This window comes from Ananas comosus, linkage group 7 (genome assembly GCF_001540865.1).
Source record: "Ananas comosus cultivar F153 linkage group 7, ASM154086v1, whole genome shotgun sequence".
Taxonomy (NCBI): Eukaryota; Viridiplantae; Streptophyta; class Magnoliopsida; order Poales; family Bromeliaceae; genus Ananas; species Ananas comosus.
Genome location: NC_033627.1, coordinates 9037537 through 9052934, shown reverse-complemented (window position 1 = coordinate 9052934; position 15398 = coordinate 9037537). Strand labels below are relative to the sequence as shown.

At 40.0% G+C, this 15398-nt stretch overlaps 1 protein-coding gene across 40 annotated transcripts in view; it reads left to right on the top strand.

Moving 5' to 3' along the window:
* LOC109712558 overlaps positions 1-15398 on the top strand; it is a 60950-nt gene that overhangs the window by 31025 nt on the left and 14527 nt on the right. For 25 of the 40 annotated variants that reach the window (XR_002216886.1, XR_002216878.1, XR_002216880.1 and 22 more), the window contains exon 7: positions 2988-3374. Coding sequence is in view for 7 of the 40 variants with exons in the window: in XM_020236180.1 (XP_020091769.1) it covers positions 2988-3374 (387 nt within the window). In the remaining 33 variants the exon portion in view is untranslated. Of the gene's footprint in view, positions 1-2987; positions 3375-10601; positions 10772-11656; positions 11806-12776; positions 13002-13854; positions 14015-14380; positions 14511-14908; positions 15152-15398 lie in introns of those variants that run through there. The other 15 variants (XR_002216894.1, XR_002216901.1, XR_002216900.1 and 12 more) reach the window with 12 other exon arrangements.

Sequence of the window (15398 nt, the reverse complement as noted above, 5' to 3'; positions counted from 1 at the left end):
ATATACTGAGATATCAAGCTCAGGTCCAAAATCCCCCTGCCTCCAAATATAGCATCAAAGAAAACTCATAAACTTGAAAATCTGCCCAAAACAATAACAGTAGAGAAGAACTTGAGTTCGACCAAGCTAACCTTCACCAAAATCTGTAATATTAGACTTCGTGGATTCCTCTTGAAGTCTAAAATCCAACAAACCAAGTTTCACCGCAATCCGACCTTCCTACGTCGCACACGAGCCGAAACACCGAAGGTCGTCGCTGGAAAACTGCAGCTTCAGCACTCCTCAAGCTAAATTTGTGGACCTTTGATGCAATTTGAGTGAATTGGAGGGTTAGGAAGCAAAAGTGGACTTCTCTGTGAAGAAGGGAGGAAAAGAGCAGCAAGGGGGCACACTCTCCCTATTTATAGGGTGTACAAACGATCTGAAAAGCCTCAGGAACAAAGGAGGTTAACCTGTAGCTTCTGCAGAAAAATCAAGTTCTGGGTGCCCTAAACCAAGTTCTGGGCGCCCAGAACTTCCAGCCTGCACAAACAGCTCTCTTCGGTTCCTCCGCCCGCAATACGCTGACCCATATCCGGCTCCGGCGGCCCACACCTACCACCAGCCACGCGTCAGCACGATCGATAATCACGAAGTGAAATTTCCGGACCCACTTCCGGGCGCTCGGAACATAGGATCCGAATTGGCTTCCAGTTTCTGCCTAATTTTGCACTCAAGTTCTGGGCGACCCAAACCCAGTTCTGAGCGCCCGAAACTGACAAAACTCCAGTTTTGCATAATTGAGTGCGCCGAGTCCATTTCCGCATCCATTTCGTGCAGAATCGACTCCGACTCAGTCCGACACTCTCCAGATGTGTTGACCGATCACTAAAACTGTAGCCAATCCTATCCAAACCTCAGGAACACTACAATGACACCAGTGTGATGTGTCCGTATTGCTAGGTATTATTGATATAGATAATATGTGAATGCTACAATCTTTCGCCATGGCATCTATTTTGTGGGAGTCGAACTTGATGCTAGTTATTATTGATATAGATAACATGTGAATACTATAATCTTTCACAATGGCATCTATTTTGTGGGAGTGGAACTTTGATGCTACGTGAACTTACGGAGTAGATTTTATTTTGTCTTGATATGCCTGAACCTACAAACATTATAATATGTCAAATTGATAAAACATTTATGATAATTTAATCTTTTCTTTCTTTCTATTTTTATTCTCATAGTGTGTACAAAATCAATGGCTGCAGAAAGCTAGGGGTGTATTTGAATCGAGGTCGGAATCGGTATTGAAATCAGAATGAGAAAAAGCTGGAAACAGAATCGAAATGATTCATTACCTCATTCTGTATGGTTCGCCATCTGAATCAGAATCGAAATGAACCATTCCTATTATCGGTGTTTGATTCAGATAGATATTAGAAACATAATCAAATTAATATGTCGATTTTATCTTTATAATATATTTATTTAAATTCAAACTAAAAATTATGTCAAAATTTTAAAATGATGTCAAAATTTTAAATATATTTTTTTTAGAAAATAAAATTTGAAATTGAATGGATAAATCAAAATACAACTAAATTTTGATTTATTCAAATTCAAATTTAACATTATAATTTAAATTTCAATTTGAATCCATAAATTTTAATTTAAATTTTAAATAAAATTTGAATAAACTTTAGATTTTAAATTAAATTTAAATTCAAATTCAAATTTATAAATTAGATTTGAAATGCTAGATTGAATTTTAATTTTTAATTTAAGTTCAAATTAAAATTAAAATTTATAAATATAATTTTTAAACTGAAACTTATATTTTAATTAAAAAAAAGTTTAAAAAGTTAAATTTAATCCAAACAAATCGATTCCGCCCGATTTCTCCAATCCGGCCTCATAGGCCGGATTAGAAAAAGAGATAATTGGGGGATTCCCATTCATTCGAAAATCGGGATCGGAATGAAAATCTCGCATCGAAATATGAAAAACAGATTTGTCTATTTTGATTCCGATTCTAGAGTAAAAAATGGGCGAACCAAAACCTGTCCTAAATGTTATACAAATTCTTATTCGGGAAGAGTCTATTTTAATACATGAATGTTTTATTAAGCGTAGTTTTTATTTACTCAAAAATTTATATTATTTGATAGTCAGAAAGTATGATCAAATGTGTCCTATTTGGCTGTTGAGCGAGAGGAGATCCATATATATATATGGCCGGATGCCCATCCTAGTAATTTACAAGGCAAAGAACAAATTCTAACAACTAATCTAATTTTTTTTTAAAAAAATGTAAATTATAGAGTCAAAAATGTAGTAACTTACAACATTAACTAAACCAAGTCAAACTCGAGCAACACAAAACTGGTAATCACAGCAGAAATCAGGACCCAAAAGGTATCAATTCATACAAAATAAAGAATCATGGATTGTAAAGAGTACTTCAAAAGAACTGTAGCAAAGGAACATAAAAAATTCTCGGAATTACATGTATTAACTCACAAAAAATTACTAATGGACTAACCACCATAATGTGAAGGATTTTGATTTGTTAATGTATGCATTCTACAAGTGTCATATGAATATATTAACATATTAACAACCCATAAATTTAGCTTTTTTGGGGGGGCCAAAGCAATTCTCTTTGTGTGAAGGAATTTCCAATCTCTACTAGGTAGCTGATTCTTGTTTATCCGTACTAAGTATTCAACTTTCCACCGTCCAAAGCATTATTGTTTGTCATGATCTTTTCTGTAAAGTAAATAGAAAGAGAGACTAAATTGAAACAATTCGAGTGACCCTCGCTCTCTTAGATTGAGATAGGTGTTGACAGAGCAACAGAGAGAGCATAAATTCTTCTGAAAAAGAAAAAGAGAGCATTGTACAATAATTGGTGCTATTTAATTGATCAATAATAGATGAGATGTATCCACACATACCTTGAAATAGTTGCTATAGTTCTTATATGTTGTTATCTTCAGCGACTTATGCAGCTGAGTAAAAGAGAAGAAGAAAAGAACTCACATATGGCTTCAGGATTTGTATCTTCCATCATCAAGTGGACAACCGAAAAGCTTTCTTCTTTGATTCCTGCACAGATGGCCGGTTGTTCAACATCCGAACCTTGCACTCACGTCAGTGAAGACTTCGAGATGCTGCAGAAGACGATGCTGTCGATCCAAAAAGTGCTCGAGAACACGGAAGAGAAGGACATGCAGAGTTTCTCTGAAAAACTCCACATAAAGGAGCTGAGTGGAGCCGCTCACGATGCGGAAGACGTGCTCGAAGAGTATGAGTATGAAGTGCTGCGAGCAAAAGTCATAGCCCGGAGACAAGTAGGCAGTGGCCGGAAGCGCAAGTTCGAGGAGGTATGTGAAACCAGCACTGATGATATTCCTATACTAGTTCCCGTTCCGAATGATTTAATAATTAGAATGAAGGAAATCAAGAAGAGGTTTGACACGATCACGAAGGAATGGGACACTCTCCGTCTAAGAGAAAGCGATGGGCTGCGGCGGCGTGATGATCACGTGTGGACGCCAAAGCCAACTAGCTCCCTTCTACATGAGCCTAATGTTCATGGGAGGGAGAAAGATAAAGAGTATATAATACAAATGCTTCTTGAAGACCATGAGAATAGCAAGAATTCGGTTTCCGTCTTACCTATAGTTGGAATGGGGGGGATCGGTAAGACTACGCTCGCATAGCTTGTGTACAATGATCCTATTGTGTGTCATCGCTTTCGACAAAAGGGGTGGGTATGCGTATCTGAAGATTTTGATGTGCTAGAGTTAACAAGAAAGATTTTCCCCCCGATCACTAAAAGAAGTTGCTACTACACTGAACTAAACGAGATTGTGGATGCTCTTAGGGAAGAATTGATGGGCAAAAGGTTCTTACTAGTGCTTGATGATGTTTGGAATGACAAGCCGAATCTCTGGACTCCGCTGAGAGACTTCCTCTTTGCTCTAGAACCCGGTAAAGTTATAGTAACTACTCGGAATGAATCGACAGCTAAGATCATGCAGACGGTGCCTCCTCATAGGTTAGACCGCTTGGGCTTTGAGGATTGTTGGTTGATCTTTCTGCAACAAGCCTTTGAAGGTCGAGATCCAACTGCACTTCCGGAATTGGTAGAAATCGGTAAAAAGATTGTCGTGAAGTGTAAGGGATTGCCTTTGGCTGTCAAGGTACTTGGTGGCCTCCTTCGTTTCGAAAGTGATGATTGGAAATGGACCGATATTTTGGACAGTGAGTTATGGGAATTGGATGAAGAGGAGGATCAGATCCTGCCAGCGTTGAGATTGAGATATGATCGCATGCCGCCAGCTTTGAAGCAGTGCTTTATGCACTTCTCCTTGTTTCCGAATGACTATGATTTCTATAAGAATAATATAGTTAGGCTGTTGATGTCGCAAGGACTTTTCAGATCTGACGGAACAGAGCGAGAAGAGGACATCGGCAGAGCATTTCTTGACGACTTGTTACAAAGGTCGATTCTCGAGTATGATCCTAACTATGAGAGTAAAGAATTACTGAAAATGCATGATCTCGTCCACGATCTTGCACAATCTGTTGCAGGGGAAGAATTCATTAGAGTAGACTATGGCGAGCTACGCAACCTCCCCGGAGAAGTTAGACATTTATCGTTGGTTTGGAGCAACTCCATCTCTAACTTGAATCTCCTGCCATTAAAAAAATTGAATTCTCTTCGGAAGTTCTTAATTATAATAAGGGATGATATTTTCATGCACCCAGAAGTTCATGTTGATGTACTGAATGATCTCTTCAGGAACTTGAAAAGACTACGAGCTTTATATTTGAGATGGACAAGAGTTGGATTATTGCCTGAGTCAATCGGGAACTTGAAACTTCTACGGTACCTTGACGTTGGAGATACTGATGTTAAAAGGCTTCCAGAATCAATATTTGGTCTCTACAATCTACAGACATTAGGGATTACATATGATGCCTTGGAGGAGTCACATGAAGCCATAAAGGATTTGGTCAACTTGCGACATTTTCTTCTAAATGAAGGTACATATCCAAAGTACCTCCTATCTGGTATCAGACATCTAACAAAGTTGCAGACATTAACACCAATTCACATTGGAAGGGAATCTAGGCACTTTAAGATACAAGATCTTAAGAACTTGTCTCACCTCAAAGGAAGTCTCCTGATTCTAAATCTTAAGAATGTCACCAGTGTTGAGGATGCTGAAGTGGCAAATTTGAAGAGCAAGAAAGACCTCAAACTCTTGGATTTATCGTGGAAATGCAATGACATCCTGCACTGTAATTCAAGCCATGGGCGAAATTCTGGAGAGTCGTCGAACGTTCCTTCAGAAGCCACTAGTTCATTGTTAATTGCCGATTGGTTTGAGGAGCAGGTACTTGCGAGCCTTGAGCCACATACTAACCTCGAAGAGTTCATTGTAAGTTATTATAGTGGTATTCGATTCCCATGATGGGTTGGCGATGCTTCCTTCACTAAGTTGGTCACAATAACACTAATGAATTGCCGAAAATGTATATTGCTGCCGCCACTGGGTCAACTGCCGTCTCTGAGGTATTTAAGTATGTCTAATATCGAAAGCTTGCAACATATCGGGTGCGAGTTTTATGACAGCGGTGCTACAGCCAAGGGGTTCCCATCACTGGAGACCGCGGTAATCTCATGCATGGACAATTAGGTGGAGCGGGGAGGTTGTGGAGATGGTGACTTTCCTCGTATCTGAGAACTTAATATTGCTGAATGCCCTAAACTGCGGAGGCTTCCGCAACATCTTTATTCCTCACTGACCTGATTAGTTTTGTGCAATTGCGAGAACCTTGATGAACTTCCTATGCTCCCTTCGCTGACTCGTTTAACTCTGCGAGGGGACTTTGATGAAAAGATTCTCTCTTCTTTGCGTCTCCATTTTCTTCATTTTTTAGAAATTACGGGCCTCAAGAATCTTCCTGTTGAATTTCGAAACTTGTACTCGCTCAAGAAATTATGTATTTCTCAATGTTATGAATTGGAAAAGGTGGTGAGTCTTTTCGAACTCCCTTTTCTTGAGGAATTATCAATATGGAGTTCTCCCCAAGTGCAGTTCCGACTTCATTTATCTGAAGATATCATAACCGGAAATTGCCCTTTGCTGCAGAAGACGCGATATTGCAAAAGATGCGATATTGACTTGACTTATTCAGGTACTATCCTCTACAAGAATTCTATGGAGTTCTTGCACCTTATTTTTTTTCGAGAAATAGGTAGCGAGCTATCTGCTTCATTCATTAGGAAAATGAATTAGGCTTACATAATGGAAGCAGCCAGGGCCTCCTGAAAGGAGTAGGAAAAGGACAATACAAGAAACTAAATAAAACAACAAAAAAACTAGCGAAAGAAAACGAAAAAAACAAAGCACAGGAGAAAGAACAACTACTACTACTACTACTACTACTACTACTACTACTACGTCATCCAATCAGCCATCAGCAGTTTGATACGAACCAGAGCTCGGGTCGGGTTAGGTTGTTTGGCTCGAAAGAAAGTTCTTGCACCTTATTACTAGTTTATATATATGTTTCCCTTATATTTGTTTTTGTGTTTTGGAAGTAGATTAGCATGACAAGAAAGAATCTCCTAATGGAAAAGCAGCAGCATAGCCACACTTAATGAATATTGAGTAGATTAAACAATGCCTTGCAATATGTAATGCAGTTAAGAGGATCAATCTGAGTTCTATGGCTGATTTTAGTCATATCAGACTTGTGGTTTTTGATCAACTACGAAAGTGCAGAAGAGAGGGAACTGGAAGGTGCTAATTTGGTACTTCTAAGTGATTGTCCTTAATTTATGCTTTTTTTTTTTTCTGTCCATATTGACTACAACAAAATTAGTATTTAGTGGCAATTTAATAGCGGTGATTATCTATCGCTATTACTTATTATCTAATTATATTTTAGCGGCAATTATTTTAAAATATATATCTTTAACTAATATTTATATATCAAATATATTTACATTGAACCCTAATATAACCTTAACCCTAACCCACAACAGAACCCAACCCGCACCCCTCTCCTGTGTCGACCTCACACGAGCACCCCCACTTTCAACCCCTTCTATCCCTCAACCCCTCCTCTCCGAACTCGAGCTCCTTCACCTCTACTAATCGCCTCCTTCCTCATCCTCCGCGTCCTCTCCAAGCTCCGATCCTCGACCCGGCGATCCCCAAATCTCCCTTGCTATCGCCCCCGACCTACTCGGCCCCACGAGGACGATTCTCTAAAGATACTTAAAATGAGTGTGAATATTGCACACATCCCTTTCATTTTTACTGTTAGATATATACACTTGGTACAATGCATAAAATCAAATGCCCAAATTAGTAGGGCTGTTACAACATACCCTTTAGTATTGGGACCCCAAATTAGTAGGGCTGTTACAACAAACCCTTTAGTATTGGGATTTTAGTTGATTAAGTGGGTTTGTTGCCTATTTCCATAATACCCCCCACAAACAGATGGGAGGAATGACCGTTAGTTTGTCCTTTAAGTCGAGGAACCGTTGCTTCGACAGCGGTTTGGTTAAGACATCAGCTAGCTGATTAGCAGTGGGAATGTATGAAACTTGAAGTTGTTTCTTGCGAACTTGATCTCGGACAAAGTGAAAATTAAGCTCAAGATGCTTTGAGCGAGCGTGGAAAACTGGATTTGCTGCTAGGTATGTAGCTGAGACATTATCACACCATATTCGAGGAGTGATAGGAATGGGTTGTTGTAATTCCCGAAGAAGACATTGTAACCAATAAACTTCAGATGCAGCCGATGCTAAGGCACGATATTCAGAATCGGTGCTGGATCGAGCGACTGTATTTTGTTTCTTTGAACTCCATGAGATAAGATTATGGCCATGAAAGACAGCATAGGCAGAGGTACTCTTTCGATCAATCGTGTCACCTCCCCAATCCGCATCAGAGAAGGCAAAAAAGGATGTGGAAGTAGAAGATTTAAAGAGGACGCCATGGTCAATGGTTCCTCGTAAGTACTGAAGTATTCGCTTCACTGCTTGCCAGTGATTGATGGAAGGTGAGTGCATGAATTGAGCTACCTTGTTGATAGACATAGTGCTGTCCGGTCTAGTGAGAGCTAGGTACTGAAGCGTGCCTACCACTTGACGAAACAAGGTAGGATCTTCAAAGTTGTTGGCAGAGTCCTTGACTAAGCGGACTTGTGGAGAGGATGGCGTTGATACAGGCGTAGCATCATGCATATTCACACGTCTCAAAAGGTCCCTGATGTACTTAGACTGGGAGAATTGAAGCCCATTTGAGAGCCAAGTCACCTCTACTCCAAGAAAGTATGTAAGGGGGCCCAAATCTTTGAGTGCAACAACTTGCCCAAGCTGATGAATAATGTCTTGAAGAAGTGAAATGGTAGATCCTGTCAAAATCAGATCATCAACATATACAAGACAATAGGCAGTATGTTGGCCAGAGGAATAGATAAAAAGAGAGCTATCATCCTTGGATCCTTTAAAGCCAATATTTTGTAATGCTGTTGTGAGGCAAAAGTACCAAGCTCGGGGAGCTTGTTTTAATCCATATAAGGTCTTCTTTAAAGAACACACTTGATGTGGGTGATTTTGATCGGCGAAGCCTTGGGGTTGCTCCATGTAGACTAGTTCTTCAAGAGTTCCATGTAGGAAGGCATTTGATACGTCTAGTTGACGAATGGGCCAGCAAGAGTTGATTGCAATGGATAAAATAAGACGAACTGTAGCTGGTTTAATGACAGGACTAAAGGTTTCAATATAGTCCATGCCTGGCCGTTGATGAAAGCCTTTTGCAACGAGTCTCGCCATTATGGCGATCAATTGAACCATCAGGTTTGGTTTTAATACGATAAATCCATTTACAACCAATGACATTAGTGACTTGAGATCGTGGAACTAAATCCCATGTCCCATTGGCCATTAAGGCATCTATTTCATTAGACATAGCTTGACGCCAAATTTGGTGCTTTGCAGCCTCTCTATATGTGGTGGGGGTAGAGTGAGTCGTGGGTACGACATGATGAGCTTTGGGTTTTAAGTGACCAGTTTTGGACCTTGTGACCATAGGGTGTTGTATTTGGGTATTTGTGGTCCAGAAAAGAAATATTCAGCAGCAGAATGTAGAAGATGATGGCCATCGCCACCGCGATTGCGCCGTCCTCCCGGACCTCATTCTGCATTCGCTCCTCGGCAGGCTTTTCCCCTCGGCAGATAGCTCCGCTCCCTCAACCTTTGCCTCCGTCTGCAGATCCTGGCACTCGTTTTTCGCCACTTCGAAGCAGTGTATCGTGTCGACTCTCCCTCCCTTGCTCCTCAGGCCCCGGTGGGACGCGCCCTCGCGTGCTATCCTCTCCCTGGCAGGCACAAAGAAGCGGCCCTTTGTACATGAACCGTTCTTCGATGTTCTCAGCACCGCCTTCCCGCAGTCGAAATCGCAGTTGCGAAATGATAGGATGGATAACTCGTACGCGTGCGGGTTCTCTCACGGCTACATCATCACGATGGACAGCCGCACCAATCGGCCCGTCCTCACCAACCCGTTCACCGGGAAGGATCTCTGGCTGTTCTCTCCTCTCCCTCCCAACCGCTTTGAAGATGGTGCGCCTTGCAAGGTCCAACTCGCCATCCTTACGGCTGCCCCTTATTCGGAGAACTGTAGGATCGTATTGTATTCCCCAACGCTGTTGGAAGGCTTCTGGATCTCCAGGGCCAGAAGCTCAGAGTGGTCGTATAGGCATTTGAGCATTACATGCGACAGACCTTCCCAGCTCATTCTCTGTAGACACAAGATTTATGCAATTACCTTCTCGGCACGTATAGTAATCATCAATGTGCTCTTCGACCTGCCCATCGTCGAATTTCTGCCCGAAGGGTGTCCGCGAATGCTCTTCTTCAACGTCAGCCCTTTTATTACTGAATTCAACGGCCAGCTTCTATTCATCCACTGCGATCCACTGAATCCTCCGAACACCTCGAGCACTTTGAACATCCAAGTCTATCGGCTGTCAGAAGGCCGCTTGGTGAGGATGGAGAGCATAGGGAACTGCGCGTTGTTCATAGAGACGGAAGGCTTTGTGATGGCGCGTGTGAACCCTGGCAGGTGGGGTGCAAAGGAGAATCACATCTATCTTACAGTGCCACGGTGCAAGAGCTGGAAGGAGGTCTCTGTGGGTGCAGGCCTTGTTGACCTGCCAGAATTTGTTCCGACGGGAATGTGGAAAATGTAGCCTAGGCCACTCTGGGTGTTGCCTTCCTCATGTTACTAAGTCATTAGTAAACATTCATGCTCGCATATTTATATGTATTTTGGTTCTGCGAGCATCTCTTTTGTTTTATTTATCATAAACTGTACTATCATGCTGTGTTTTGGTTTGCAGTGGTCTAATGTTATAACAATTAATGGTCATTGCTGAAGAATTTAGTATTTTTGATTGCTGAAGAATTTTGGCATTTTTTATTTCTATAATGGTCGTTTTGGCCTCTAATCTAAGACAATTTTTTGGAGTAGTTGATTAAATCAAAATTTGGGCATGTTTTTTTTTTTCGAAATTAGTCCATGGGACCTTAATTTTCAGTAAAATAAAAAACGACTGAGCGGCAAAACTTCTGAGCTTGGTTGAAGATGGTAAAATTCAAAGACAACAGTCATATGTGCATATTCTTCGACTGCAAGAGATTGGTTTTAATGGGATGCGGCTCTTAGCAGATTCAATTCTTCTTCAGGTTTGAAATTGATCTTTCCTATAATGTTAAATATATATATTATATACCACATGCATTTTATGTATTAGAAACTGCCATATCTGTGAGAGTTATAAACTGAAAATGGTCCGAGGCCTTGTTCTGGATTCTGGATCAGCTTTTACCTTTATTTTTTCAACTTTTCATTCACATATCTTTATAGTTCACCAAAGACCTTCTGATAATGTTTAATCATGATGAGAAATTTCAAGAGTTTCATTATGTCTTTTTTTGTTTTATACTGATCTTATCGTACGCTGAATATATTACTCTTTGGATTCGTGGTAGCTACTAGTGAAGGATCCGCCCTTTCATAGAAGGTGGATGCACATATTGATGCATGTCAAAAGTTGCTTCCAGGAATCAACATTTTTGTCGCTACATAGATGCTACAAGAGGGACATTGTATATTTGGTTGTCAATTTCACAAAGTTTACTTAATATGTTGTTTGTTATGTGGCGTAGTTTTTGCGTTTAGTGTATCAACTTAGGTGGTTTGTAGGTAAGTGTATGAGAAATTGTCTTGAACAAGTAGGAAGGAGTAACTGATTCCTAACTTTCAAGATATGAATCATCTGATAGGTGGGATTTACTATCCCAAAGGACTTAATCCTTTTGGTGTCCCTTTTTGGATGCCTTGAAGATGATGTTATGTCGGGATGACTGGCAAATTCCTAGATTGCCACATGGCAAAAAGGTTGCCTAATCGGAAAGGATAGTATGTTATCCTTTCATTTTAAGGAAATATTTAGATAGGATAAATCGCCTTTGAGAAGAAATATGCAGTTTGCCAGTTCCTTCCTCTCGTATGTTTTAAGCACTTGCAAACTGAAGACGGAGCTCATGTTACCTAGGTGATATTCGCAGGGATTGACCAACGTGTGGTATATAGGAACTCGGTTTCCGCCCTCGTTTGGGCAAGCAGGGGACCCCTAGGTGCCTAAGCAGTTTGTGCCCTGGTGATTGAGCCATTAAAACAAGTCGAAGTAAATACAAAGTTGTCTTCTTGAATTTGGGTTAGTTATGAATTAGCTTTCATGCTTAATATTTCCTAGTGACGCCACTGCTATTGTCAACACTTCATGCATATTCTAAGATCAAGTTAACATTTGACCTTTATGTCAATTATACTTATAGTTGAGGTAGCTTTCTTTTGATTGATCTCATAACAATTTTGTTTCTTATGGAACTTGATGCCATATCGGTAATGAATATACTCTTTGATAGAGTCATGGCTGGATGACTGCCTAACTGAGCTATGGGGAGTGCCCACAAGGATAAAAGAAAGGGTTAATTACACCATTGGTCCCCAGCCTTAACACTAATTTTCACTTTGGCCCCAACTTTTTATTTTTGGCAATCAAGTCTTCAATCTTTTGATTTTCAATTAACTTCCAACCCTTAAACAAGGAGTTAAAATTAACGGAATCGTCATGTCAGCGCCTTCATGGCATTCTTTTACATATCAATCTTGGTCTTTAACGGAATCGTCATGTAAGCGCCTACGTGGCATTCTTTTACATATCAATTTTGGTCCCTAAGCTGATCATTCCCCAAATGATTAAGGCATTCCCAAAATTGACAATATTTTTCAATCAACAGGAATAGAATACTGTAAATGAGTTGAATCTTTGTTAGGAAATACTTTTAATCACGTAGGTCAAGATTCAACCTTAATTTTGCATTGAAGTGTTCTATCATCAATTTCAGTAGGATTGTTGGTTTTATATTGTACAATCTTTTATGATTTTACCCACTCAATGCTTTGTAAAACTGATCAGTTAAGCATGAAATATGATTCTAAAAGGTCAAATACTAGGACAAAAAGTTTTCCCATTGTCCTTATCCCCCATATCAGAAATTTGGCTGCATGTAGATGATTGGTTAAGGCAAAATCTGAGATAAATAGATCTTAAACCTGGTTTAGGTAATATGGACTACTCTAAAGAGAATTATAAATAGCAAAATTGGTTATTCCCTGCTGCAGGAACTGTGAGGAAAGAGAGCAATTGTGAAGTGTTGCAGGGCTGCCACCTTGTGGGAAATTTGGGCGTCCAAATTGGCTGAGGAGAGCTTCTTTGGGTGTTCCGAATTGGAGAAGGGACTTGGGGAGCTTTGAATTAGGCAGATGGTTGTTCTTTCTCTGGTTTGAATAAGTTATAAGTACTTAAATTACTTACCTTGAACCTGCATTGGGGAGCTCCGAAATCAGGTAAAGATATCACTCCTCCCCTGGTTTGAGGGGTTGAGCATGAAACTTGAGCCAGGATGCTTTCGAAATTCTGAATTAAGATGACCTAATTGTTACATAAAGAAGTTAAACTATGCCGAATTCAGTTTATAGAATCAAAATGATCACATATAAGTGATATAGTGAATATATGACCTATGAAGTAAATGAAAGTAGAACCTGTAGCAGAGCTTGTGATGTTAATTACTAAGATTAATGTCTACTGCCATAAAGAGAGTTAATCATGAGTTGTTTTAACTTCTAAATCCGAATTGCCATAGGGAAGTAATAGTGCTGAGAATTCAGTATGGTGCAGAATTCAGCATGGTGCAGATCTTAATGTGAGCTGAAAACAGGTCAATTGTGCAATGAATTGGAGTAAGTCTGATTAAGCCTTGATCGAGGTTCAGTTAATTGTTATAGAAGATGCTAATTAGGGGTCCTATGAGTATTTCAGCGAAAGGGAATGCTAGAACTGCATTGATAAACTCTTAATTGAACTTTATAAAACTAGCTAACACTATACTACATATAATATGTATGTATGCGTGCGTATATACATATAGATGTATATATGCAGATTTGTTAAAAGGAAAACTGAATTAAGCTTGTTTTCAATTCTGAAGTTATGTAAGGTAATTGCTGTAGAAAGAAGTTAAAATAAAGAACTTCTAAGTGTTGAAGCTTTAAGTGCCATGGAAGAACTAGATGTATGTATATATTAGCTATATGTATGTGCATAGTAGTACTATGTATATGTTGGGGTTCAATGCAAGTTTTGTTAAGATGTGAATATAACTCTAATGTAATCCCTTTTATTCTTCTATGAATGAAGGTTAGACGCGCTCGGAAGTTCGAATTGATATTCCGATGGTCCTACGACGCGTTAATTAAGAAACGATTCGTTCTAGCTCTATTGGCATTGAGTTGCGAGAGCTAATTGTTGACGCGTTCCGAGACGTTGGTTCTAATCTGTTGGCATCCCTACAGGTGGGTGGTGCTATCCGAAGTCTTCGAATCCCTCTTTATGTCTATGTCATCTCATTGAGCATATCTATATATGTGAATTGTATCATATTCATGCATAATAGGGAAATTGTCATTATGCAATTGAATTTCTGTCAATATAAAGAACGTGTGGGCAATAGAATATGAACATAGAACCCTATGAATGCGTGAATTTTACTGTGGACTATGACAATAGTAAACTTGGTGACATCATGACTAGAGATTTGGTTAGCATCGAGAATGAAATTGTAAAACTAGCATAAAGGGCTAGTTAGAATTAAAGTGTGGCATTGTCATTTGTTGGACCCTCTAAAGGAGGATCAGATCATACTCACATCAATCTTATGTTCAAGGAAGGTCGCTCCTCCTTGAATGATGAGCTCCGGAGTAGTCATCTCAACTGGATCAGAAGCTAGCGTCTCCCCCAGTAGACAGTCCCATCGGGATGTAGCTTGCGTCTCCCCGATACTTGGGATTTCGTCGGTGAGTTATTGTTAATCAAAGGGTTAACCACTGAATTGGGTAAATTTATGGGCTAACGTACTTGCCCCAGGACTAACGTACTTGTCCAGCTGTTAACCACATCGGGAGGCAGCTTAGGGCCCGTGAGGGATTTCGTTGGTGAGTTATTGTTAATCAAAGGGTTAACCAGTTTAATTGGGTAATAATTATGAACAGCATGCATGTATCAATTTCAGCTATTATCTACTGTTTCTTTAAGCTTTGTACAGGCATTGTAGTTGTTACATGTTATAGTTGGTTATTATCTACTCTCTTCTCTTGTCTACATATGCCTGCATAGACCTAGTGGGTGAGTCGGCGAGGTTGGCGGCCGAACCTACTGGAAACTTTTAGTAGTTCTCACACCACTAACCATGCAGGTTCTAGTTCGTACGGGGTGATCGAGGATCGTGACAGGGACAGCGCGCTATAGATAGCGACATCCATTGAGTATAGTTTTACCTTGTATATTTCATCTGTTTATAATTGATGAAAGGAAATGTAAGTTGTTTAATTAGGAAAGGTCAATGTATAAAGGTAAAGGAATGTGTGTAATAATTAGTAAGTTTTGTATTTGATTTAAAGTAATCAAGATACAATATATGAGATGTTTTGTTAGTTTACTTTCACTTGTGCTTGTATTGCTTGCCCTCGTGCAAGCCATGTATATTGAAATTTTTTCTTGGCATTTGTTTATACATGTTCGTTGTTGTTGTTGAGCCTTGGGCGAACAGAGGAGGTTCTGTTCGTTCGGCGTCTGTATACGGGCCCGAATCGACCAAGTTGGCGGTCTCGGGGCGTGACATCTCCCCCCGATCTGCCCTTCTCTAGCCCAGATTTGGGCATTTAATGCTTGCCGCAGGGCCGTCA